General features: G+C 50.5%; 1 protein-coding gene and 1 pseudogene across 2 annotated transcripts; both read right to left on the bottom strand.

The window, feature by feature from the left end:
* Positions 1 to 1,475: 1,475 nt before the first annotated feature.
* KDM8 (lysine demethylase 8) lies at positions 1,476 to 25,228 on the bottom strand. Of its 2 annotated transcripts, none has more exons than XM_043914555.1 (8): positions 25,075 to 25,228; positions 11,382 to 11,877; positions 10,017 to 10,183; positions 8,844 to 8,976; positions 6,866 to 6,910; positions 3,440 to 3,589; positions 2,512 to 2,604; positions 1,476 to 2,436 (listed from the first exon to the last, which is right to left on the bottom strand). In XM_043914555.1, exons 2-8 carry the CDS (start codon positions 11,847 to 11,849, stop codon positions 2,272 to 2,274), a joined length of 1,221 nt encoding a protein of 406 aa, XP_043770490.1. In that variant the 5' UTR covers positions 11,850 to 11,877; positions 25,075 to 25,228; the 3' UTR covers positions 1,476 to 2,271. The 2 variants fall into 2 exon arrangements, with proteins under 2 accessions (XP_043770490.1, XP_043770491.1); XM_043914556.1 differs by lacking the exon at positions 25,075 to 25,228 and adding an exon at positions 12,020 to 12,080.
* On the bottom strand, positions 16,297 to 16,393 carry LOC122702374 (annotated as a pseudogene).
* Positions 25,229 to 25,799: the final 571 nt, after the last annotated feature.

The following is a 25,799-nucleotide window of genomic DNA, read 5'->3' as shown; positions in this document are numbered from 1 at the left end:
TACTCAGATGTCTACTGTGACGTCCCCATCTGACAAGGGACATCTGCTCAGGTGGGCAGCCCTCGATATGTTCTAAAGAACATTTCCTCTAGTCCCTAACTTCAGAACCGGAACACAGATGACCTGCTTCTCGTCCGTCATCCGCGGCTCAGAGCAGGACTGGGCCGCCGTGGGAGCTGGAGCTGGGGAGGGGCGAGGGCTCCACGGGCAGCTCCAGAGCAACAGCTCGTCTGCGGCCCGGCGGCCACGCTCCTCACTCGTGGTGAGCCTGCAGACATGGTGGCTTTCCTATTTTATGCCTCACTACCTTCGGCGGTGTTATTTACTATAAATTCTTCATATGAAAAATCAGGTAAATAACTATTGATATTGCCGGGTAGGGGAATAAACAACCTCATGAGCACCTGCTCAGAGCCCTTGGCTCCTTTCTAAATGGCTCTCTTATTTCCCCATCCATCAGGCCAGGCCCTGGCCTGGGCTCACTCACAGAATCAGCCCCTCCTCCCGGCCAAGAGGCAGCTTCCTCTAAGGCCTATTCTTAAGGTCTCTCCACTCAAAACTCTGAAGCCCCAAGACGTACATCAGTTCAGTTCAGTTCAGTTCAGTTCAGTCGCGTCTGACTCTGCGACCCCATGAATCGCAGCACACCAGGCCTCCCTGTCTATCACCAACTCCCGGAGTTTACCCAAATCCATGCCCATTGAATCGGTGATGCCATCCAGCCATCTCATCCTCTGTCGTCCCCTTCTCCTCCTGCCCCCAATCCCTTCCAGCATCAGGGTCTTTTCCAATGAGTCAACTCTTCACATCAGGTGGCCAAAGTATTGGAGTTTCAGCTTCAACATCAGTCCTTCCAATTAACACCCAGGACTGACCTCCTTTAGGATGGACTGGTTGGATCTTGCAGTCCAAGGGACTCTCAAGAGTCTTCTCCAACACCACAGTTCAAAAGCATCGATTGTTTGGCACTCAGCTTTCTTCACCGTCCAACTCTCACATCCATACCTACATGGTGAGGTTCAAATTCCTTGGCCCTATTACAGAGGACATTAAGAGCTAGTTTGGCTGCCCATCAGTTCTTTCTATCCCCTCTTCTCCCAGTAACTGGAGGGGGGTTGAGGGAGGAGGCTTGTGAGACAGGTCTCACCAATCAGAGCGGCTACCCGGCATCCTGGCGTTGCCCCTGGGTGGGCCCAGGTCCCAGGCCCACCGGTCAGAACCCTCCCTGGGGTTTCTGAGCTGGGTCGAGGTACAGGGATCTGAAGTTGACCTGCTGGGGCCATCTCCCCCAGGGGAGAAAGCTACCCACCTGCAAGAGAGGAGGGACGGAAACCAAGGCCAGACCAGCAGACATGCGTGGCGGGGGAGGGAAGGCGGCCTGGTGGGTGGAGGTCTGGCCCCGGGCTTCCTCTTGCAGGTCTGTGATACCCCCGCCCCCGGCATGCTCACTTGGTCAAAACTCAAAACCAACCATGTTTTATACAACCGAAACAAATGTGTTTATGCAAAGTCTGAAGGTCTCTCCTGACCTAAAACCCTCTTCGGAGAGTAGTGACCCCTGGATGATGGAGACAGCAAGGGGCAGGAGGGTGGCCTACCAGACGTTCTGTTTCTTGACTGGAAACTGGTCGGTGGGAGGGTGTGGAGTGGAAAATCCACCAAGCGAGCGGGGGTGAGCACTTCTCTGAAGGCAGGTTACACTTCGGTAACAGAGACAGAAACCACCCCAGACTTCCCACCGCCCAGCAAAGGCCTGAGCTGAGCAAGACACTGAGGATCCCCGCCCCTGTAACCAGGCCATGGCCACCGCGCTCCAGAGCCCGCAGGTTGTGGCTGTCCTGACGGACCAGTCAGCACAGAACGGTGTTAACAACTGAACTAATGATGAAGCCTGGTGACAGCCGCTGAGGTCTGCAGCACAGCTCCGCCCGTGCCCCATCCCTGGAGCCCGCTGGGGAGGACCAGCGCCACCCTGTTTGCCAGATGGAGACGCGCAAAGCAGAGCTGCCTGCTCCAAACCACACAGCTGTCCAGCGGCAGGGCCGGGCCTGAGTCCAGGCAGCCAGCTCGGAGCCCAGGCGCTTCCATGCGGGTTGTGGACCTGGACTGTCCTTCCGGGGTCCCACCTGCCTCCCACAGCAGCCGGGCCACCCCTGGGCCTGAGTGTCTCTGACGAAGGTGTCCTTAGGCAGCTGGTCCCTGGGCCGGGCACAGTGTGAAGGATGCGTGTGACCACGAGTGCGTTCTGTGTGCCCGGCCCCCTGCTCTCGGCTACGACCACCAGAAGCTGACGGAGAAGCTCAGGTCCAGGGCCCGCACGTAATGCCAGTGCTTCACTGGGATGAAGAGGACCTCGCCCGGGGACAGGACGCAGGACAGGAAGGGGGCCTCGGCAAACCTGGGGAACTTCTCCAGGTCGGGGTTCTCCACGTCCACCTGCGAGAGCGAAGGGGTCACCTGTCTGGTCTCAAGAGACAGGGAGTGGGTCCCCCCCGGGCCCCCCAGGCTCACCTGGCTCGTGTTGTGAAGAAGGTGCGTGTCGTGGGGGTACAGCGCCTCCGACTCCTGTGGGGAGTACAGCCGGATGTACTTCCTGCCCATCACCTGCAGGGAAGAGACCCCCTTCATGAGCAGGCACCCCGCTGTCCCTGCGCGCGCCCTCCTTGCCTCCCCGCCCAGCCTGCCCCACACCCAGCACGCGTGTTAGGTCAGGAGTGCCTTCGCTACTGTCCCGAACAATCAGTAGGCACTTGGCTGTGGCCACCGCTGTTTAAGTGCTTAATGTGTGTTAGCTAGTCCTCGCCGTGACCCTCCGAGGTGGTTTATCATGCCCCCGCCCCCATTTGACACGTGAGGAAATGGAGGCACAGAGAGGCCGAGGGTCCCACGTTCACAAAGCTGAGAGGTGACAGCTGTGTTCACACCAGGCGGCCTGGCTCCCAGCCTCTCCGCCGTGTCCCGGGGAATGGGCCCTGGGCTGGAAGAACACTCTGGCTTGTCAAAACTCTCTGCCTATGACGGAAGGTTTTATAGCAGATGTCCCCGCCTCACCCCACACCCCTTATAAAACACACAGGCTTCCCTGTCTGCGTCCTGGGAAAACCACCCACTGGCTGAGCAGCTTCCCTGTATTTGGAGAGGGTTCTGGCAGGAGAAGCCAGCCTGGCTCTGATGGACAGCAGGGGGGCAGCCGTGGGGGCACGTGCCCCATGCTGAGATGGCACCCCGGCCCTGCTCTGCCTGCGTGAGGCGTCCGGCGGGATCCCAGACGATCCCGGAGTCTGAAAGCAGCCCCTCCCCACCCTGAGGCCCGGTACCCTGTCTGTTTTCACTTTGGTCCATGCCCCTGTCTGCGGTTCATCTCCTTGGTATTTAAACGTGGAAAATGTGTGGCTGGACCAGGGGAAGGGGGAAAGCCGAGGTTCTGAGCGGCTCCAACCTGGACTAGGAAGTTCTGCTGGGGATCCTGGTGGAGCGGGGAGACGGTGCCTTGTGGACCGAACCAGGCGTTGATGGTGATCTCCTCTTCCTCCCCGTCGCCCAAGCAGCAGTAATCGGGGATGCTGATGTCCTGCTTCAGCTCCGGGATCTGACAGAGCAGATGAGGTGGGTTAAGGCCAGGCCTTTGCGACTCAGCAGCCTAGATGTCAACCGACTCTTAAGCAGAAGGCCAATACTGTCTTCTTGTGTAATATGACACTGGCCACAGTTTACTGCATAGGAATTTAAAAATCAATTTTAAAAAGTAAATACAGAATTACTAGGGAAGGGTTATAATTTTATTTTCAGATTTCTTTCCATGTCACAGGCATTTTATTTCCTTTTTTTAAAAAACCTGACACCACTACTTTGTCTTAAAAATAAACCAGCTTGCCATTTTCTAAAGCTATCACAGCATTTTAGAAAGTCAAAGAAAAAGAGATGGGGCTGAGTATTTATTTATCAAATCTCTGGAGAGGAAGGTTTTTCCAAAATTTACTCATGGTAAAGCAATCACAATCAGTACATTTAAGGTAAATGAAAGTCAGTATATTAATATAAAATAAATGAATTCCAATAAAATGGAAAACATCTGGACTGTGGTAAATGAAGGTTAATGTAGAGCGTTCATATAAAATAATAAGGATCCCAATATGTAAAGTTACACAAATAAGCAAAGAACAAAAATCCGATCATACATAAAAAGGCTTTCAGTCCCATCAGAAAGGAATTCAGATTAAATACAGTCATCATTTCCTACTAACCAAATTAGCAAAGACTGAAAAAGTGATAACACCCAGTGGTGGTGAGGATGTGGTAAAGTGGGCAGCCCCATGCCAGGCTACTGGTGGCATCAAGTGATCATCAGTGGAAGTCTTAAAGCCGTGCAGACTTTGACCCAGTTGGAAGTGAGCTTGTGCTGTGCCTTTGTGTGGAGGTGTCCTGGGGTGGGGGTGTCCTCCAGGAGGAGTGAAGCTGGGACTCTGGGGGAGGAGGGGGGCAGGCAGACAAGGTTGCACGAGGAGGTGGGTGGGCTCACCTGCCCCAGCATCATCAGTGAACATCTCTAATGAGATAAGATTCTTCCTCGACTTACGGTGGGGTCACGTCCCAAGAAGCCCATGGTAGTTTGAAAATATCAAAAGCTGAAAACGCAACCTACAGAACATCATAGCTGAGCCTAGCCTGGCTTAAACATGCTCAGAACACTTTCGTTAGCCTACAGCTGGGCAAAATCATCAAACACAAAGTCTATTTTATAATGGAGTGTTATAAAAGTGGAGTGTTATCACCCAATTTATTGGATAGTGTACTGAAAGTGAAAACCAGAATGTTATCCAGGTCCAGAGTGGCTGGAAGTGTATCCATTGCTTACCCATGTGACCGTGTGATGGACTGCCTGAGGGACTGGGAGACCCAGCCCAGCATCACACAGTATGGTAAACATACCACTAAGCCCAGGAAAACAGTACGATTCAAAATCCAAATTATTCTACTGAATGCCTATTACTTTGGTATGACCATAAAGTTGAACAATCATAATTTGGGGGCTGTCTGTACTTTAAAATAGCAAGTACCCTCGTGTAGCCCCCTCATGTCTTCCTATCCCCCACACTCACCCTACTTTCTGACCAGACTAACTGCAGCTAGGGGTCCACGCCCAGGGCTGGTGAAGAATCCAGCGCCCAGAGGGAGGGGCTGGAGCTGCCTTCCTCAGGTCTGGTCAGGAAGTGGTTTCAGCCGGTGTGAGTGGTTTCCTCTGAGACTCTGGTTCTTTCCAAACGAGGCCAGTCTACTGTAGCCCTGCCAAACCCCAACCCCCAAGACTGCCTGCCATGCTGGCAAGGGCTCAGGGACTCTGGGAAATTAAACATAGAATCAAGTTTGGTTTCCAAAGTGTTGCAAAGGGGACCCACTCTGCTGGTTTAATCAGGGATCTTCAGAGTGAGCTCTCCAGGTCGGAAGGGACACTTGCAGGCGGACTGGCCATTCCTTTAGTGCACACATCACTAGGGCTGGATGGAATGCTCTCCCTGCGGGGAGCTTGGGCTGTTTTTCATGTAAAAAAGCTGCTGTGTCCACTGCTTTGGGCTGACGGAGAAGTTCATGACCTGAGGTGCCTTGTCCCGTGGGTGGGGGGTCCTCAAGCTACATGCAGGGTCCCCAAGGCCTCTGGGAACCACCTGCTTCACCCCCGCCAGGCTTACTGTCACACTACACAGTTTCTGGCTGGAATAACACCCTACCCCAGCCCTGTGGGATGCAGGGAAGCTGATTGGTCCCTGATGACATCATCTGGATTCCTGAGAGGTGATTGGTTGGTCAGATGATATAATCGGAGGCAGGGGCCAAGGATTCAGAGACCCTAAGAGGAGAAACTGTCCCAGGTGGGGCTGAGACTTGAAGGCAGGCATAGCACAAAATATTCTGAAACACGGGGTCACTGGGAGGAAAGTCAGTTAGAGGCTTTGGGTGGGAGACCTCGAGCTGGGTGGAGAAGGCCCCAGAAGCCATGCAGAAGCCAGCCGGGCGTCCCTTCTGTGCTGCAGGGCGGCCCCGGGGCTCTGGCTGCTCAGACTGTCCCCATGGTAGTGGGAACAACAGAGGAGAAAACCCTCCTCTGGGGGCCTGAGACAAAAACGGCTTCAAAGCCTTTGTCCATCTTAAAAATAATCATGTCCTTTGCCTTCCCCTCAATGTGCTTCCTCGTGTTCTAGTCAGATGGCAATTAGCCACTCCAGGACAGCGAGCCAAGCTCACCGTGGCTTCCAGGGGCCCTGGAGGCTGAGCCCCGGTACGACTGAGGCCAGGGGATGGGACAGGCCAGTCTCCTGAGATTACACAGCACAGGCCTGATCAACTCAAATCCCTCTTTTCCTCACTTAGCAAAAGAGGATGGGGAAAGGACATATGTGTCCTCACATGGGGAGGCCTGGGCAGGAGACCATAGCTCACCTGGCCCCATTGCTGCCTCCCCTCTGTAACTTTGGACCTGCAGCTCCCAGAGGCTGGCAGAGTCCCAGCTGGGGCTAGGGGTCAAGGTCAGCAGGAACTCACCTGTTCTGGGTCAGGTTGGAGCCTGCCACTCTCACCTGGCTCCCAGAACCAGTTCTGACCACACTCGGGCTTCTGACTTTATCCCCTGGGGGCCACCCGGAGCTGGCCTCCTCACCCCTCAGCCCAGTCCCAGGGCCTGGCCTGCCCCCTGCTGCCTGCTGGTGAGAAGGGCACCAGGTGAGCGTGCCTCCCTGTTCAGAGCAGGGGGCAGAACCAGGAGGAAGCAACTGAGGTTACTACCCCTTTCCTGCCCCCTGGGGCCAGTGCCCCAGAAGGGAAGTGGGAGAAGGTGAGAGGGTGAAGGATGGAGGGCCGTGGTCTGACTTACCTGGTCAAAGAGCTGGTGCTGAGCAAGGTACCCGACGTCCTTTGGCTGCTCCACGGGAGAAAAACCAGAGGGGACACAGAAAGGCCCATTAGTTGTGATAAAGGTCCCTGGAGCGGCCAGTTCAGCTGGCTCTCAGCATCCTGCCCTTGGCAACCACCCAAGGGCCCTCCTCTCCATCCTGCTTGGCCCCCCCGCTCCGACCCTGGGGCCAATGTCATCCCTTGCCAGCCAGCAGGAAAGGGCTGATGGGGGCACTCAGGATCTGGTACTGCCTGTGCTACTGAGGTGGACCTGAGTAAATCACCCGGAACCCAGGGGCTCACTTTCCATGAAATGTCAAGGGGCTGCGCACACATGAGGATTTTTTTTTAAATAAAAATGGAATCATACAATATGCATTACTTTGAAGTCTGCTTTTCAATTTAATGATACATCAAGTGGATACATGAATATGTGACTCATTCTTCTGATGGATGCATGTTATATACACAGGATGCATCATTATCCATTCAACCATCCCCCCAGCTGGCAGACATTCATGTGGTTCTACCATGGTGTTTCAGTAAACAGTTGAATGCATGTGTGCGTGCATGCTAAGTCGCTTCAGTTGGGTCCGACTCTTTGCGACACCGTGGGCTGTAGCCTGCCAGGCGCCTCTGTCTATGGGATTCTCGAGGCAAGAATACTGGAGTGGGGTGCCATGCCCTCCTCCAGGGCATCTTCCCGACCCGTGTCTCTTATGTCTCCTGCATTGGCAGGCAGTTCTTTACCACTAGTGCCACCTGGGAAGCCCAAACAGCCGAATGCTCTGGTCCTTCTGTTTACGTGCCTCCGAAAGTAGAACAGTGCAGTCAAGGAGTACACACATTTTAAATCTTAATAGCTTCTGCCAGGTTGTTTTCCCAAACACTACATCATTTATACCCTTGCCAGCCGTTAATGGGAGCACCCACTTTCCCATATCTCTGCCTGCATAGGAGATGATAATTTTGTGAAAAATTCTGCCAAGCAGATGAAAGAAAAGATCAGTGCTTTTCAAACTGGGCTCCTGGATGCTCAGGGATTCTCTGAAGATGCCTCAGGGCATCTACAAGGGTCAGATGGGGGCGAGGTAGACGCAACACCAGGTGCCACTGACCCCAACAGCGGCCAGAGCGGCCAACAGGTATCAGGAAGAGGAAGACACCCAAGGTCCTCACTGTTAAGAAACGACAAAATGGTGCAGTTGGGCTTTGGAAGACAATCTGGCAGTTCCTCAAAAGGTTACACACAGTGTGGCCACCTGATCCAGCAATTCCACTCCTCATATATACCTAGGAGAAGTGGAATCACACGTCCACACAAAAACGTGCACGTGAATGTTCACAGCATTTTTCATACTAAAAGTGGACACAACCCAAATGGCATCCACTGAGGAATGGGTAAACAAGATGTGGTCTATCCATCAAAGGGATAGTATTTGGCCATAAAAAGGTACGTGCTATGACAGAGATGATCCTTGAAAACATGCTAAATGGAGGAAGCCAGACAGGTCACGTACTATATGATTCCAACTCTGTGAAACACCCAGAATTGGCAAATCCATAGAAACAGAAAGCAGATTCATGGCTGCCTGGGGATAGGTGGGGAGGAGATATGGGAAGTGACTACTCATGAGTATAGGGTTTCTTTAGGGTGATGAGAATGTTCTGGAATTACAAATCGGTGATGGTTGCACCATCTTGCATATATACCAAAAAGCACTGAATTGTAACCCAAAAATAAATAAATAAAACCCTTCAAAAAACAAAAGGACCTGAAATGGGACCCACACATCCTGCCTTCCTTGCACTGGCCAGCCTACTGACCACAGGCCCTTCAGGTATGATTTCTTGACTCCTCCAAAACCTCCCCTGGTGACATATGAAGTTATTCTGCCCACACATGCAATGCGTTCCCTCCCTCTGGAGCACTAGGGGGCTGGAGTCGAACAACACACCTCATTCCTGACGTACTTGTTGATGAACTCGTTGACTGTCATGAGCGTCTGGGACCACTCCTCATCCGTGTACCTGGACCCGACCTCCACGGGGACGGTGCGGCAGCCAGCAACTTCCTGGATGTACTCCAGACTATTCGGAAGACAGGGGTTAGCATTGCTATTGTTATCCTGAGACTGGCTGGGCGCCCTGCTTCACACTGGGCTCCCTTCATTGGCACAAAAGCTCACGAGGTGGAGGGAGACCCCACTTCACTGCAGAGGAGATGCAGGTGCAAAGAGGTGAGGTCACTTGCCCACCTGGCACTGGGCAGCTGTTTGCAGATAAAACCGATGAATCTGGTTCTTGCTGGGCAGCTCTATTTTCCAGCTGGCCTAGAGCCTCCCAACTTCTCTTTCTCATGCCTTGTCACAAGCAGAGAGACCTTATTTGGGCCAGCGGTGGACAGTACAGGCTGGTGAGGTGCCAGGTGAGTCCTCAGCTCTGGTGGGGTGCCACATCTAGCCCTGCCTGTCACCCACCAGGGGACCCATGGCAAGTTTCCTCACCTCTCTGGGCCCTGTTCCTCGTCTGTAAAACGCAGGTGACGACAGTGCCCATCCCATGTCAGGGAAAACAATTACTCCCACAAAGCCACCGCCAAGACTCAGGCTGGCTCTGTCACCTGCCTGAGACACGCCTCCTCATTTCAAGGCCACCATCTAGCTGCCTGATCTGACGCCTACACCATGAACCTCCCCATGAACCTGGGGAGGGACTCAAAACAGCCAAGAGGAGACAGCAAACCCAGGAGCCCGTGGAGAGGGGGTGGGGCTGTCTTGGGTTCTTATTTCTACTCTCAAGCCTCAGGGACCCCTGAGAAAGCCCACAGAATTCCTGAGATCCTGCAAAGTGGCATAATAGACTTAACACTGGACTGCCAGGATGCACTCATGAAAAACTGCTTAGGGCAAGCAGACTGCAGCCGGTAAGGACCTTATAACCTCTGGCACTGCTTCAGAGGACTGTGCCTTTAATGTCTGTTTAACCCCTCAGCAGTCCATCCCACTTAACTGGCAGTTAAGTGTCTATGAGGCTGTATTCTCTTGGGGGGTCATGGGAGGAGGAATTGGGGCATCTTTGGGGACGCTAAATTTGGAAGAGGAACCCTACGGCCCTGGGCAGACACCTACCTCCACTTCTTCATGCATGGCCAGTGGTTGGCCACGCCTTCCAAAATCACAGGCCTCCCTGGAACCAAAAAATGCTTCTTGAAATACTGGAGGGATGGACAGTGAAGCCGGGGCACTGTTCTTTCTGTTGTCACATCTGGAATCGGCACATGGTCATCCCTCGCTTTCTGTCCAGAAAAAGATGGCGGCAACCACAGAAAGGTCAGAATTCGAGGCATTTCACCAGGAATTTGCATCCATGCTAGGAGAATGGAGGTGTGCTTAGTCACAATAGCAACAGTTAACCTTTATTATCAGTATTACTGTGGTGCTGGAGAAGACTCCTCAGAGTTCCCTTGGACCACAAGGAGATCAAACCAGTCAATCCTAAAGGACATCAACCCTGAATATTCATTGGAAGGACTGATGTTGAAGCTGAAGCTACAATACTCTGGCCACCTGATGGGAAGAGCTGACTCATTGGAAAAGACTCTGATGCTGGGAAAGACTGAAGGCAGGAGGAGAAGGGGGTGACAGAGGATGAGATGGTTTGATGGTATCATCAACTCAATGGACATGAGTTTGAGCAAACTCTGGGAGATGGTGAAGGACAGGGAAGCCTGGCGTGCTACAGTCCATGGGGTCGAAAAGGGTTGGACATGACTGAGCGACTGGCCACCACCCTGAGGATCTGTGGGGTATTCTCTGGCGTGTGCCTTAAACACCAGTGAGGACACAAGTGTTAGTCACTCAGTCATGTCTGACTCTGCAACCCCATGGGACTAAAGCCCACCAGACTCCTCTGTCCATGAAATTCTCCAGGCAAGAATACTGGAATGGGTTGCCATTCCCTTCTCCAGGGGATCTTCCCAACCCAGGGATCGAACCCAGGTCTCCCATATTGCAGGAAGATTCTTTACCACTGAGTCAGCAGGGAAGCCCATGAGGACACGCAAGGATCTAAAGGGCAGGACCAATCAGTCACACGAGTTGTAGCATCTCATCCAAATTCAGCCACACAGAGACAGAGGCTGCCAGAAAAGTGGGTGACACTTCTTCCACCAAGGGGCCAGAAAGAAGGTGAAAGAGACAGGCTCCTGTTGGATATAGGGCTCGGCCACACCAACCCTCTGAGTCCTTTTTCTCAGACCCACAAAGCTCCCACCCTCCCACTCTCCCCAAGGGGCACAGCTTTTGCACAAGCAGAAAAAAAAAAATTGAGGAAGAGGGTTGCTCTGTTTCCAAATTGATACAGATGCAATTTTTCAACAGGGGTCAGGACGCCAGGGGGCTTCACCCCAGGGGAGAGCTGACCCCTGACTTCTAGGAAAATGGGGCTGATAGATTTTGTTGGGTGTGGTCACTGGCTGCCCCGCACCCCCATACCTTTATGCTGGGCAGCTCCTGGCTCGGGCCGGAGGCAGGCCTCTTTCCGGACAGCAGGTGCTTCTGGAGGATGGCGGCAACTTTGAGGAGGATGTCCCCGAGGATGGCCGCCCCCATCAGCAGGCCCATGTCGCAGGCTTTCAGGGCGGCGGCCACGGAGGCAGCGTCCCCAGGCGGCTCGCACAGACACACGGCTTTCAGGAGGCAGCCGAAGGCGTACACCCGCCGCCAGTCCTTGTCCACGTGCTGCCAGGGCCCCGTGTTCAGCTTCTCCCAGGAGTAGTCCAGGAGCACCTCGCAGGTCTGCAGACACTCGCGCCGCTGGCCCCCATGGAAGAGCTCAGCGGCTTCCTGCAGCAGCATCACCACGCTGCCCTCCACCTTCTCTCCCAGCTCCAGCTTCAGCTCCTCTTTCGTGTGGGGCAGGAGGGCCTGGAGGGCCTCCCAGAGCGCACTGGGCCCCGCCATTGGGCCAGGCAGCTCAGTCTGAAGGGTGCTAGAGGGAAAATAATAATAATAATAATATATATACGAACAAACAAATATAAACAAGGTTTATAACAAGGTATATAACATGGTTTTTATATATATAAACCATGGGTTTCCCAGGTGGCGCTAGCGGTAAAGAACCCACTCACCAATACAGGAGTCGTCAGAGACATGGGTTTGATCCCTGGGTTGAGAAGATCCCCTGGAGGAGGGCATGGCAACCCACTCCACTGTTCTTCCCCGGAGAACCTCATGGACAGAGAAACCTGGCAGGGTTGCAGGGTCGCAAAGAGCCAGACACAACTGAAGCAACTTAGCACGCACACATGGGGGAAAAATAAGTTACAGCAAAACATCATGTTCTATGCCTATATACCCGTGGTTCTATATTTTCATAAAATAAGGCTGGAGGGAAGAAAGCTAGGTCTGTGATGACATCCAGTGGCCAGAATGTCAACCACTGAGATTTTTCAAAAACCCAAATGAACTTTTTGGCCAACCCAACATATATATGAAGAATCTTCCTAGATAAAGAGATCTAGAGACCATGCACAGACCTGGTCCCCTACAGGTCCCCAAGGCTTCCCTACTTGTCCTGTGAAATGTATATCTTACCTGCACTGATTCTTCAGCAGTGGTCTCTTTCTGTGAGGGCAGGGTCCCCATCTGTCTGGGGTCACCACTGTATCTTCAGGGCCTGGCCTAATAGTAGGCATGCAGTGGTCACCGGACCCATGTTTGTTCAGAGAGGAACATGTACTGTCCTTGTCCAGAATGCCTCCAACAGCCCTCCTCTCTGGCAAACTCCTGTCCAACCTTTAAAGCTCATCTTAAATGATCCCCTATGTGAAGCCAGCCAAGATTCATTGACAGTGTTTTGGGTTTGAATGGCCTTTGAGTTTCTTGCAGTCAGGCTCATAGTAGGTACTCAATTCAGCCTACTGAAGGAGTGATACCTTAACCATCTCAGGAGGAAACCTGGAAATACATAAATCCTATACAAAAAAGTTTATCACAATTGATGCCTTGCCGGGGTCCAGCCCCAGCAGGATCCAGGGGAACCCTCAGGATGAACGGCGTTGGCGAGAGAAGACAGACAGACAGACACACACAGACGGTTGCGTGGAAGAGGTAGCTTCTTTTTTTATTTTTAGGATAGCTCAGTTTTTATAGAATGAATGTTACCTCCCACTTAAGCCACCACATATTACATCAGATATTGGTTTGTGCTTCCGTCAATATTTTTTTCCCCATGTTTTTCCCCTAAGCATTCATCTAGAATGTTTCTAATTACAGGGTTTAAACTTAAATATCCTGTACATAATCTTCTTGCCTCAATGGCCTAACAGTCTCACTCTAACAAAAACAATATTTCATAAATCTCAGGTATGGTGTAAATTCTTTGGACAATAAAACAATACATGGGAAGGGTTATAGTAACATGTTTGACATTTCTGAAAATAGTACCATGAGAAAAACCTGATATTTTTCTTTACCTGAAACCACAAAATCTCAATTTACAACGATTAACTATTAAACAGCAAAAACACCTCTAAAGCAGCAAAACACCTCTATTAATAGTAAGATAATGGCAGTAAAGCTGGTTAATATAAGTCTTCTATTAAAATCCTATATACCCCATTTTCTAATTTTACAAAAATATCCATAATATCCCATGTTGTTTAAAGAAAGGGAAACAATGAACAAATAGCAGCAAGGAAACAGCAATAGCGAAAACCCTTTCAATCAAGGAGCAAGTAAACTAAAACAGTGTATCTACTTCTAAATCTAAACACCTCTACTCTTTTCTATTCTAGAACATTATAATCTTTTAAGCAAGCATCCAAACTATACCTGTGGCCTTTTCTTTTATGACTTGATGTTTATGGTCGTGTCCTGAGCCAGAGCAATCTTAAGCATTTCCAAAAAGACTTGGACTTTTCCAGCGAGGCCTTATTACTATAAATTATCATTTCCAAAGATTAATAGAAAGCCCAACAACAGTAAAACAGAAGGAAGAAATGGACATACCGGGCCCCTGGGACAACCTTGAGGGGAAGAGCTGTCTTGCGATTTCCTTTCTAGTCCCGTGACCTTGTCCCTGGGACAGCCTTGAGGGGAAGAGCTGCCTTGCAGGTTCCTTTCTCGTCCTGGCGGCTCCCAACAATGCCTTTAGTAATTTTAGCCTGGACATTATATACAGATGGCAGGCCAGTCTCTAGGAATAATTACTAATAAGTGGATAATCTACTGCTCACAACTTATGGTTCTTTATTTGCACTACTGGTGACTCAGACAGTAAAGCATCTGCCTGCAGTGCAGGAGACCCGGGTTCGATTCTTGGGTTGGGAAGATCCCCTGGAGAAGGAAATGGCAACCCACTCCAGTACTCCTGCCTGGAAAATTCCATGGACTGAGGAACCTGGTGGGCTACAGTCCATGGGGTCGCAAAGAGTCGGACACGACTGAGCGACTTCACTTTCACTATGTTGTACGTGATGGCTTCCCAGGTGGCTCAGTGGTAAAGAATCTGCCTGCCAATGCAGGAGACACAAGGGATGCCGGTTCCATCCCTGGGCTGAGAAGATCCCCTGGAGAAGGAAATGGCACCCCACTCCACTCTTCTTGCTTGGGAAATCCCATGGACAGAAGAGCCTGGTGGGCTACAGTCCATGGGGTCGCAAAGAGTTGGATGCGACTGAGCATGCACACAGGTTGTAGGTTTTACACTAACAGTTGTCATATCCCCTATCTCATCTGATACTAAGAAACAGGGACCATCATGCTTTTGCAGAGACTGCTGTACGCTGGGGGTCAACAAACTTTATCTGTGAAGGGCCAGATATCAAATACTTTAGGCTTTGCAGGTCATACAGCCGCTGCTGCTGCTAGGCTGTCACTAGCATGAATGCAGCTTTATACCGCATGTAAACAAATGCGTGTGGTGTGTCCCAATGAAACTTTATTTTCAAAAACAAACTGGCTTAAAGTTCACCACAGTCCATTCCATCTTCTTCCCGGGCACACAGTTCGACCCCATTTCTCTGTCTCACTTGCAGCTAGATGTGAGCATGACACCATGTCCCAGCTAATGCATGGGATGGGGCATGGAAGGGTCCAGGCCTGGTCCATGAACACTTCCTATACGACCCTCCACACTACCCCTACCCACTGCCCAGAAGGGAAGGACTCTGACGCCCCAGGGGATGGCTGAGCCACAAGACAGTCCCCTAACCAGGAATATCCATGCCGGAATGCTTCGTGAGCAAAAAATAAACATGTGTTTAGCCACTACCGTTTTGATGATGCTTGCTATAACAGCTATCCTGCCCTGACTGATCAGTAACTTCCTTCTGGTGTCGAGGAAAGAGAGGCAGAGAACACAGGGGGCATTTGTTGAGTTTTGGTGGCTTGAGATCTTTTATCTTTCTTAACAGCACATCTCCATTTCCTTCTGAGAAATTCCATCATGCCCTCTGAGTTCAGTGTGGTGGGATGTTGCCAAGGGGTGGGTATGTGACCCAAGCTAGTCAATGAGTTGCCTCTTTTGAAAGTAAACTTTAAGTAGATCAACTAGACCAGAGACAGCTGACATTTCATTCTTCCTAGTGGCAACTTCTGGACCAGACTGTTCTTGCTAGGGTCTCACAATCATGGTCTACAAGTCCTAGGATGCAGAACCATTTTAGTTCTTGTCTTTTCTGAGTCCAGTTCTCCAGCTTTTCGTCTATTCCACAGGCTCCAACAGCCTTCCAAGAAATTTCCTCTTGCTTATGTCAGCCAGGGTTGGTTTCTGAGGTTCATAATGAAAGAACCCTTCATATTCAGGAGCCACTGGTGGATGGTGAAGGCAAGAATGAAGACCTGCTTGTGATAAAGCCCCATCAGATGCTTCACTTCTTGTGAGGGAAGAAAGCCAGTCACCCTCTGGCAGAAGAGAGCCCAGTGATCCTTGCTTGCTATTATGAACACTCTCATCTAATCCCCCTTCTCTTGAGTATGGGCAGGACCTGTAATTTGAGTGGTAGGCAGAATAATGTCCCCCAAAGATGTCCACATCCTAAACCCCAGAACCTGTGAGGATGTTACCTAACATGGCAAAAGGGACTTTGCAGACGTGACTAAGAATAAGGGATTATCCTGGGTTATCTGGCTGGGCCCAACCTAACACTCAAGTCCTTGACACGATCATTCCTGGCTAAAGTAAGGGTCAGAGGGAAATGTGATTACAGAACTGTCAGACAGATGCAGTGTTGCTTTGAAGATGGAGGAAGGGAGTCCCAAGGCAGGGAATGTGGGCAGTCTCTAGAAGGTGGAAAAGGCAAGGAAACAGATTCTTCCCTAGAGCCTTTGGAAGAGGATGAAGCCCTCCTCAGATCTTGATTTGATTCCATGTTGCACTTTTGGCCTACAGAACTGTAAGCTAATAAATTCTCGTTGTTTTAAGTCATCAAGTTTGTGGTAATTAGTTACATCAACAATAGATACTACACTTGATCTTAGCCCAAAGGCCGAGAAGCGATTACATCAACAATAGAAAACTATTAATACATGCCTCCAACCAACAGCTGTGAAGGTTTGGTGTGTGTTAAGTGTGTTGATCTCTCAGTCATGTATGACTTTTTGCGACCCCATGGACTGTGGCTTGCCAGACTCCTCTGTCCCTAGAATTCTCCAAGAAGAATACTGGAGTGGATAGCTGTTCCCTTCCCCAGGGGATCTTCTCAACCCAGGGATGGAACCCAGGTCTCCTGCATTGCAGGCAGATTCTTTACCGTCTGAGCCATGTGCAGCTATTTACTTTTTGGCCTAAGAGATGAGAAGTCACTTCTGGGATCAGGTTCCCTAAGACTGGAACGTCCATTTTGCTGGCAGACTCTCTCTACTGCCTTCTTGGTTTGCATGCACTGATGAGCAAGTGGCCCTGCTGCAGGGGCCCACACAACAAAGAACTGAGGGTGGCCTAGAACAAGACCAAACTAGGAACTGAGGGCCCTCCTGGATCCAGCAGTCCCCCAGGGACTGAATTTTCCTAACAACCACAGGTGCTTAGTGGAGTAGGAAATGGTAACCCACTCCAGTATTCTTGACTGGAGAATTCCATGGACAGAGGAGCCTGGCGGGCTACCATCCATTAGGTCACAGAGTTGGACATGACCGAGTGACTGAGCATGCATGCATACAGGTGCTTAGATCTTTGCTCAGTTGAACCTTCAGATAAGAGTTCAGCGGTGACACCATAATTGGAGCCTTGTGAGAGATCCTGATGCAGAAAAAACCAGCTGGCCCAGGCCCAGACTCCCAACCTGCAGAAACTGAGATATGAAACGTGTGTTGTTTTAAGCCACTAAATTTATGGTGATTTGTCACACAGTAATAGATAATAAGGCAAAAGGAGAAGACAGCGGGAGAGGATGAGATGGTTGGATGGCATCACCAACTCAATGGACATGAACTTGGGGCAAATGCCGGGAGATAGTGAGGGACAGGGAGGCCTGGCGTGCTGCAGTCCACGGGGTCGCAAAGAGTCAGACACAACTTAGTGACTGAACGACAGAAAATAAACACTTCTACAAGACTTCCTGGACACCTTGGGACTCCATCTATAACTCAGAGAGAACAGGAGGACAAACATGGCTCCCTTCGGCCCTATTGTGTGTGAAGAGGTCAGCAGTAGACAGAGAAGCAAAGTTGTGTGAAGGATGCTAGAGATATAGCCCCTGAAGGTGCACTAGGCAAGCCATTCCTATTCCTGGGCCCCATTCCAGCTCACTCCCCACCAGCTCAGGAATATTTGGTATTCAGCAGGCAGAATCTGTAAGAGTATTACATGAATTGCCTCATTCCCTCCCCCGAATGATGACCCTACAAAGCTGATAATGTACATGAAGTGTTTACTGTAAGCCAGGAATGCTCCAAGTACCTTATATATACTCAGTTCTTACAAAAACTCTGAGAAAAGTATTATCACCTCCATCTTACAGATAAAGAAGCTAAAACAGAGAAGTTAAATGATTTCCCAAAGCAATTCAGCTAGTTTAAGAGGAGCAGAAATTTCAAACTCAGGCAGGACTTCCCTGGGGGTCCAGTGGTTAAGAATCCACCTGCCAGTACAGGGCGCACCAGTTCGATCCCTGGTCCATGAAGATCCCCCATGCCTCGGGGTAACCAAGCCTGGGCATCACAGCTATGAACCTGTGCTCTAGAAACCACACTCCGCAACAAGAGACGCCACCTGAATGAGAAGCCCAAGCACTGCTTGGGATTAACTCAAGAGAGTAACCCCCGCTCTCTGCAACTAGGGAAAGCCTGCACGCAGCAATGACAAGCTAGCACAGCCAACATAAATAAATTAAATATTTAAAAAAAAACCCAAAAACCTCAGTCTAGTCTCCCAATCCGTGGTCTTATAGATGAGGGAAAAGAGCCACAAGACCACGAGCCAACACATGGTGAAGCCAGATATCTGGGTTAATTCTACTTTTCTTTTTGGCTGCACCATGCAGCATGTGGGATCTTAGTTCCCAGACCAGGGATTGAACCCATGGCCCCTGTGATGGAAGCATGGAGTCCTAACCACTGGGTCGCCGGGGAATTCCCTAGGTTAACTCTGAAGAAAGCTCTGAGGAATCATTATTATCTTCATTCTACAGATGAGAAAATCCTATCACTTCCTATAAGAGAAGGGCAAACCTTTCCCACTTGTTAAGTTTTTGAGGGACCTCATCCTGGTCCTGTTCAAAAGTAAGAGCAGTCTATTATGGTTTCCCTAGCATCCCTGTCTAATTTTGTTCCTCACAATATTGGGAAGTGAACAGGGATGTATGTGGTCATTTCCCCTGAAACCTCACCCTCCTATTTTGCTGATGAGGAAATTAAAGTCCAGGAGGAAAAATGGAGTGAGTTGACCAAAACACCACAGTCAATCAAAGGCACAGAGACAGGACTTAAAACTTCTGGTCAACCTCCATGCCCTTTTCCTCTGTGCCACGTCAGTGCTCCAAGGTTTGTCTGTCTTTTGGGCCTCGTCACGCAGCTTGCAGATCTTAGCTCTCCAGCTAAGACTGAACCCGCGCTCCTGCAGTGAAAGCGCCAAGTCCAAGCCCCTGGATCACCAGGGAATCTCCGATGCTGCCTGCTTTGTGTACACTATCTAACATTTCTCTCGCAACTCTACAATGTGAGGTTTTACAGGTAAGTGAAATGAGATTTGAGAAAATAAGCAGTTTGTCCAAAACTTTATAGCAAGTGGCAGTGTGTACCCAGAACACTCTTTGTGTTCAGGCATGAGGACTGTGCCAGCTTTTGGAGCTCTGGGTCCCAGCTCAGGCCTTGGTTCACAGTGGTTATCCTTCCCAGCTGGCTTACCGTGTGACGGGACTCGGACAGCCTGGGTGGCCTGGCCCAAGCCTGCTGGGATGATTCCTATCTCCTGCTCCTAGAAGATTCTTAAACACCTTGCGCTGGCCTCGTTAATAGCAATCTTAGAAGAGTCTCACAGTGCAGCCTTTCAGAGCTGGTAGTCTTATCCACCACCCACACGCAGAAGAGCACATGGACCCACCAACTGGGTGGCCTCAGGTCTCATCTCCCTGAGTGTCTCACGTAAGTCTTATAAAGCATTTTTTTTTCAAGTGATTTAAATTTTCTTCTTTCTTTTCTGCTTTCCATATTAAAAAACATTTTATTTGCCTTTAATTGAAGGGTAATTGCTTTACAGTATTGTGTTAGTTTCCGCCATACAGTGGGGCTTCCCTGATAGCCCAGTTGGTAAAGAATCCGCCTGCTATGCAGGAGACCCTGGTTCGATTCCTGGCTTGGGAAGATCCCCTGGAGAATGGATAGGCTACCCACTCCAGTATTCTGGCCTGGAGAATTCCATGGACTGTATAGTCCATGGGGTCGCAAAGAGTCGGACAGGACTGAGCGCCTTTCACTGCCATACAACATGAATCAGCCACAGGTGTACATACGGCCCCTCCCTATTGAACCCCCCTCCCCCACTCCCGCCCCATCCCACCCCTCTAGGCTGTCACAGAGCACTGGTTTGAGCTCCCTAGGTCATATTTGAAAAATCTCATCTTGGGTGTGGAAAGACCTCAGAGGCCTCATATTCTGGCTTCTCACAAAGGCCTATAAAAAGGTCTCCCAGAAGACCACTTATTTGCCTTAATAGAAAAACGGCTTCTATTGGGCCTATGTATGTACCAGCTCTGTAAATTGGTCTCTTGTGGCCTTATTAAATAGCCTCCCAGAGGGTTTCAAATGACCTATAAACTAGTTCCCCGGGATGCAGAATTTTAACCTTTGTAAACTGGCCTCCCCAGGTGACCTCTCAGAGCTCACCAAGGCCTGACAAAACCAGACTTTAAGGTGGTCTTGCGTGCTCCTTTGCAAAATGGCTTCCCAAGGTGATCTTGTATTTTGGTTTTCATAAATACAAATGAAAGGGGGCTGAATGGCTGCTTTGCCAACTGGTCGCGGGAGAGCCTCAGATGGATGGCCACGTGGACCAGCCTTCGGAGAGGGAGGGCCTCAAGATGGCTGTACAAAACAGCCTCCTCTTGGCCACATTAAATAGCCGGAGCTGTTTACTTTGAATCCAGAGTTCCTCAGCAAATGTCTTACAACAAGGCCTTCAGAATCTTATGCTAACACTGCACAACTCAGCCTTTCAGAGGTGGGAGCTTGAGGATAGCTGAGTTCGTTTTCAAAGTGATTTTACAGGTTGCCTCTGTACGAGTCACTGAAATGGCCCTGCAGTTCTCAAGACTGACCTTAAACACCAGCCTCCCAGAGAGCCTTATGAGGGCACCACGTGGGAGCCACCGGGAGACACCATGCTGGCCACCATCTGTGCGCATGCGTGCGTGTGTGTTTAAGTCCTTCAATCCTGTCCGACTCTTTGCGACCCCACGGACCATAGCCCGCCAGGCTCCCTTGTCCATGGGATTCTCCAGGCAAGAATACTGGAGTGGGTTGCCATGCCCTCCTCCAGGGGATCTTCCCAACCCGGGGAGTGAACTCCCGTCTCTTACATCTCCTGCATTGGCAGGCGGGTTCTTTACCACTAGCACCTCCTGGGAGTAGTCTTATACAGACTTGGTTCCACAGGCCTCCCAGAACCTTTCCTGATTTGGTTTTTTAAATAGTTGCCACTTCAAACAGACTTCAGGGGAGGAGTCACATCCTATTATATAAAAGTCTTCCAAAGTGGTCTCATGACCTGCTTTAAAACCTGGCTTCTTTACAAATTGGGCTCTTGTGAGAGGGCCAGGGGATGCCTGGACTTTGTCTTAGCTTTACAAACCTATCTTCTGTGACGCCTGTTAGCCATCTGAAATGGCCTTAGAGGAGAAAGGCCCCTCCCTGGCTGTATGAAACAGTCATCCAGAGGAGCTGGCCTTACGAAGCTGTAAGCAGCAGCTTTCACATGACCAGTTGATACAGCTTTTCAGTGAAGGTCAAGAATAGGCTGCAGGACACTGCTTTTTTCAATGGTCTCACAATGGTGTATGTGTGCTAAGTCGTTTCAGTCGTGTCTGACTCTTTGCAACCCTATGGACTGTCGCCCGCCAGGCTCCTCTGTCCACGGGATTCTCCAGGCAAGAGTACTGGAGTGGGCTGCCATGCCCTCCTCCAGGGGATCTTCCCAACCCAGGGATCATACATGCCTCTCTTACATCTCCTGCACTGGCAGGCAGGTTCTTTACCAGTAGCACCACTGGGAAGCCCCCATCCAGGCCTCATGTCCAGGCTTTACAAATCAGGCTTCCAGCATTCCCCATTGGCCTGACAGAAAGGTTTCTTGACAATCGTTATCAAGCAATTTTCTGGAAAAAGGTATCAGCCTGAATAGCCTCATGGCCTGGCTTTGCTGATTTGCTTCCCAGAGTTCCTCACTTAATTTCCTTTTTAATAAAAGGTTGTAGTAAATGCATGGGCCTTCCAGAGGAGGGAATCAGGGTAAATTGTATGAACAATCTTTCAGAGTGGGACTGTGGACTAGCCTTTACACTGCCCACCCGCCCATCCGCCCACACCTGACCAAGAGCTCCACATAAAAGGGATAAGCAAGTTGCACAAACAGCCTTCTGGTAATCAGCTATAGGTTGGTTAACCACAGAATTTACCATACAAATCAGAATGCTAGGCAGTGCCGAGTTGCTCAATCATGTTCAACTCTTTTGGGACCTCATGGACTGTAGCCTACCAGGCTCCTCTGTCTGTGGAATTTCCCAGGCAAGAACACTGGAGTGGGTTGCCATTTCCTACTCCAGGGGATCTTTCCGACCCAGGGATCGAACCCGAGGCTCCCATGTCTCCTGCACTGGCAGGTGGATTCTTCACCTGGGAAGCAGGATGCTATATATATAAGCCTAAGCTTGGTAAAATATACATTTATCTTTCTCTTTCAAAATTGTTTATTCTCATCATTTTCTCTGTTCTTCACTGCTTGGGACTGTCATTTCTGCATGTAGGAATTTCATCTTACACGAGTCGAATACTGGAAGTGCTGAATATTTGAAGTAGCTTTCAGGGACAAGTCATAAACTGGTATTATTCCAGGCAAATTGAGACCCACAGTCCCCCAAATCATCAGTTCAGTTCAATTCAGTTCCGTTGTTCAGTCGTGTCTGACTCTTATCGACCCCATGGACTGCAGCACGCCAGGCCTCCCTGTCCCTCATCAACTCCTGGAATTTACCCAAACTAAAGTCCACTGAGTTGGTGATGCCATCCAACCAGCTCATTCTCTGCCGTCCCCTTCTCCTCCTGCTTTCAATCTTTCCCAGCATCAGGGTCTTTTCAAATGAGTCAGTTCTTCACATCAGGTAGCCAAAGTATTGGAGTTTCAACTTCAGCATCAGTCGTTCCAATGAACACCCAGGACTGATCTCCTTTAGGATGGACTGGTTGGATCTCCTTGCAGTCCAGGGACTCTCAAGAGTCTTCTCCAACACCACAGTTCAAAAGCATCAATTCTTTGGCGCTCAGCTTTCTTTATAGTCCAACTCTCACATCCATACATGACCACTGGAAAAACCATAGCCTTGACTAGATAGACCTTTGTTGGCAAAGTAATGTCTCTGCTTTTTAAAGCTGTCTAGGTTGGTCATAACTTTCCTTCCAAGAAGCAAGCGTCTTTTAACTTCATGGCTGCAGTCACCATCGGCAGTGATTTTGGAGCCCCCAAAATAAAGTCTGTCACTGTTTCCCCATCTATTTCCCATGAAGTGATGGGACTAGATGCCATGATCTTAAGTTTTCTGAATGTTGCCATATGAAAAAGCCCGAGTGGCCTTGTAAACTCACTTTAAAGTCAGTCTTCCTGGGATTAACTGGTATTGGCCTTAAAAGATGTCTTGTTGGTTACAGACGGCTGTTTTTTGAAAGTGGTGAGGGTAGAGGTGAACTGCCTTTTATAAAAGGTTGTATTAAACGAATGAACCTTCCAGAGAATATTCCTGCGTCCTAGCTTTGTAAACTGACCTCCCAGAGCACCACCTGCCTGTACTGGCCTCTCCACGTAAGACAGCTTTCATGGGAAGGTCAGGTACTGGCTGCATAGCACTGCTCTTCTCAGTGGACTGTCTTGGCTTCTTACAGAAAGGTCTGTTTGCTGGCATATGAAAAAATCTTGAAAAGGTGGGGGTGGTTCAATGCGGGGGTGGGGGGGTTGTCAGATAAAGACTGCATGAGCTAGCCTCTCACACTGACTTTGGTCTGGCTGTACAGACCACTCTAATCTGAACTTCAAAACAGCTTCTTGCTGGTCATGTAAAACACCAAGGAGCCAAGTACAGGCTGTACACAATGAACTGCCTAACTCAGGTCCTGACCTTCATGAATTCACATCCACATGGAGTATATCATTGGAAGGTGGCGTCTGGTTGGCTGTTAGACAACAGCCCAAGTGGGTTCCTGTCAGCTCTAAAATAAAGCCTTCTAGGAAGCCACTGCAGTCATCCCAGAATTCTCTTAAATTATCTTTAAGGCTCTGAAGTGCTTCTCGGAATATATCAGCTTCAATCTAGCTTTCTGGGAACAGGCTGCTCAGTTCTGCAAAGTGCAGAAAGGCTTGGGCTGGAGCCCGCTGGTGTGATCCCAACACCTGCCCTGACTTGCTCTAACCCTGCTAAGCACCGCGACTTATCTTTGCTGGATTCCAAGGGCGCATAACGCGACACCCATGCTCAGAGTTAACCCCTGTCGAGTCAGACATCCCCTTCCTCCAGGCGGCCACATGCACAGGCCCTGTCGGGTCCTCCAGGACGGGTGGGCTTGACCGGCTCTATGTATCCCCACCATGCCTCCACTGGGAGGTTTCACACCTCTTCCCTTCCCAGCGCCTCTCCCGGGACTTTATTTCCCTCGGTTCGCATTCGGGGCCCGATGGTTCAAGCCTGCTCAATCTTCCTAGTTCCAGACCGACAACAAAAGGTAACTGGCCAGGCAGAGATGGGTGGCATGCACCTGCGTGTACAAACAATGCGAAGGGCAGGGGCCTTCGAGTCGCATCAGTGAAAGTTGCTCAGTCGAGTCCGACTCTTTGCGACCCCGTGGACTCTACAGTCCATGGAATTCTCCAGGCCAGAATACTGGAGTGGGGTGCCTTTCCCTTCCCCTCCAACGGATCTTCCCAATCCAGGGATCAAACCCAGATCTCCCGCATTGCTGGAGGATTCTTTACCAGCTGAGCCACCAGGGAAGCCCAAGAATACTGGAGTGGGTAGCCTATCCCGTCTCCAGGGGATCTTCCCGACCTAGGAATCGAACCGGCGTCTCTCCCGCATTGTAGGCGGATTCTTCACCCGCTGAGCTACCCAACCAATTGGAGGCCAAAAACCGCGCAAGCGCACAACAGCCTGGTCGCACGCAAGCGCAAAAAGCAATACCTGTCATAAGGAACGCACTACGCACGCGCGGGACCTAGGCCCTCTCTCCCCGGCAGCTCCGGAGAGTCGACCGGCTAAACTGCGTTCTCAGAGCGCATGCGCCGTCCCGGTTTTCCCCTCCCCAAGGGCCCGCTGAGTTTCGTGGCTTTTGAAGGGCTGCCCCGGGCTTTCCAAAGCGCACGCGCGAGACGGTCCCTGCACGCTTTGCCTCCACATGCGACGCCTGCGCAGTCCTCCCCCTGAGTCCGGCGCCCTCCGCTTCTAAGGAGCCAGAGCTGCTCACTCCTCTCGAGTTGCTCACTTACCTGGCTCAGATTTGGACGGTGTCGAGTCCCCGGAGTGCGGCGACGACTTGTCCGTTGAGAATCGAACGCTCCGGCTCTCTCCGAGTAGTCAGAGGCTTGCCGGGGTATCGATCACTCGCAGCTCGATTGCCCACCAAGGCGTGCCTAGCGAAGCGCTGAGTGATCGATGCCGTGGCCCCGCCCCGCCCGATTTTAAAGGCGGGAGGGTGGAGCTATGTCCTAGGGTTGTTGGGCATTTCCCGTGGTTTCTCGTCTGTGGCGTGGGGACAGCCGCCATTACCTCTGTAATGGTAACTTCGTGTACAAAGCAGTTTCTCACCCACATTTTATCAGTCAGTCCTTTTTTTTACAGAGAGATGAATCAAGGTAAACCAGTCCATCCTAAAAGAAATCAATCCTCAATATTCATTAGAAGGATTGATGCTGAAGCTGAAGCTCAAGTCCTTTGGCCACCTGATGCGAAGAGCCGATTCATTAGATGATTCCTGATGCTGGGAAAGATTGAAGGCAGGAGGAAAATGGAATGACAGAGGACGAGATGGTTGTATGGCATCACCGACTGGATGGACATGAGTTTGAGCAAGCTCTGGGAGATGGTGAAGGACGGGGAAGACTGGTGTGCTGCAGTTCATGGGCTTGCAAAGAGTTGGGCACTACTTAATAACAACAGAATCAAGGCTCAGTGAAATAAAGTGGCCAAATATTTGTCCTTTAGGGAAGTTGCA

This window comes from Cervus elaphus, chromosome 10 (assembly GCF_910594005.1).
Source record: "Cervus elaphus chromosome 10, mCerEla1.1, whole genome shotgun sequence".
NCBI lineage: Eukaryota > Metazoa > Chordata > Mammalia > Artiodactyla > Cervidae > Cervus > Cervus elaphus.
The sequence above is the reverse complement of the archived record's forward strand: the minus strand, read 5'-3'. Positions and strand labels throughout refer to the sequence as shown.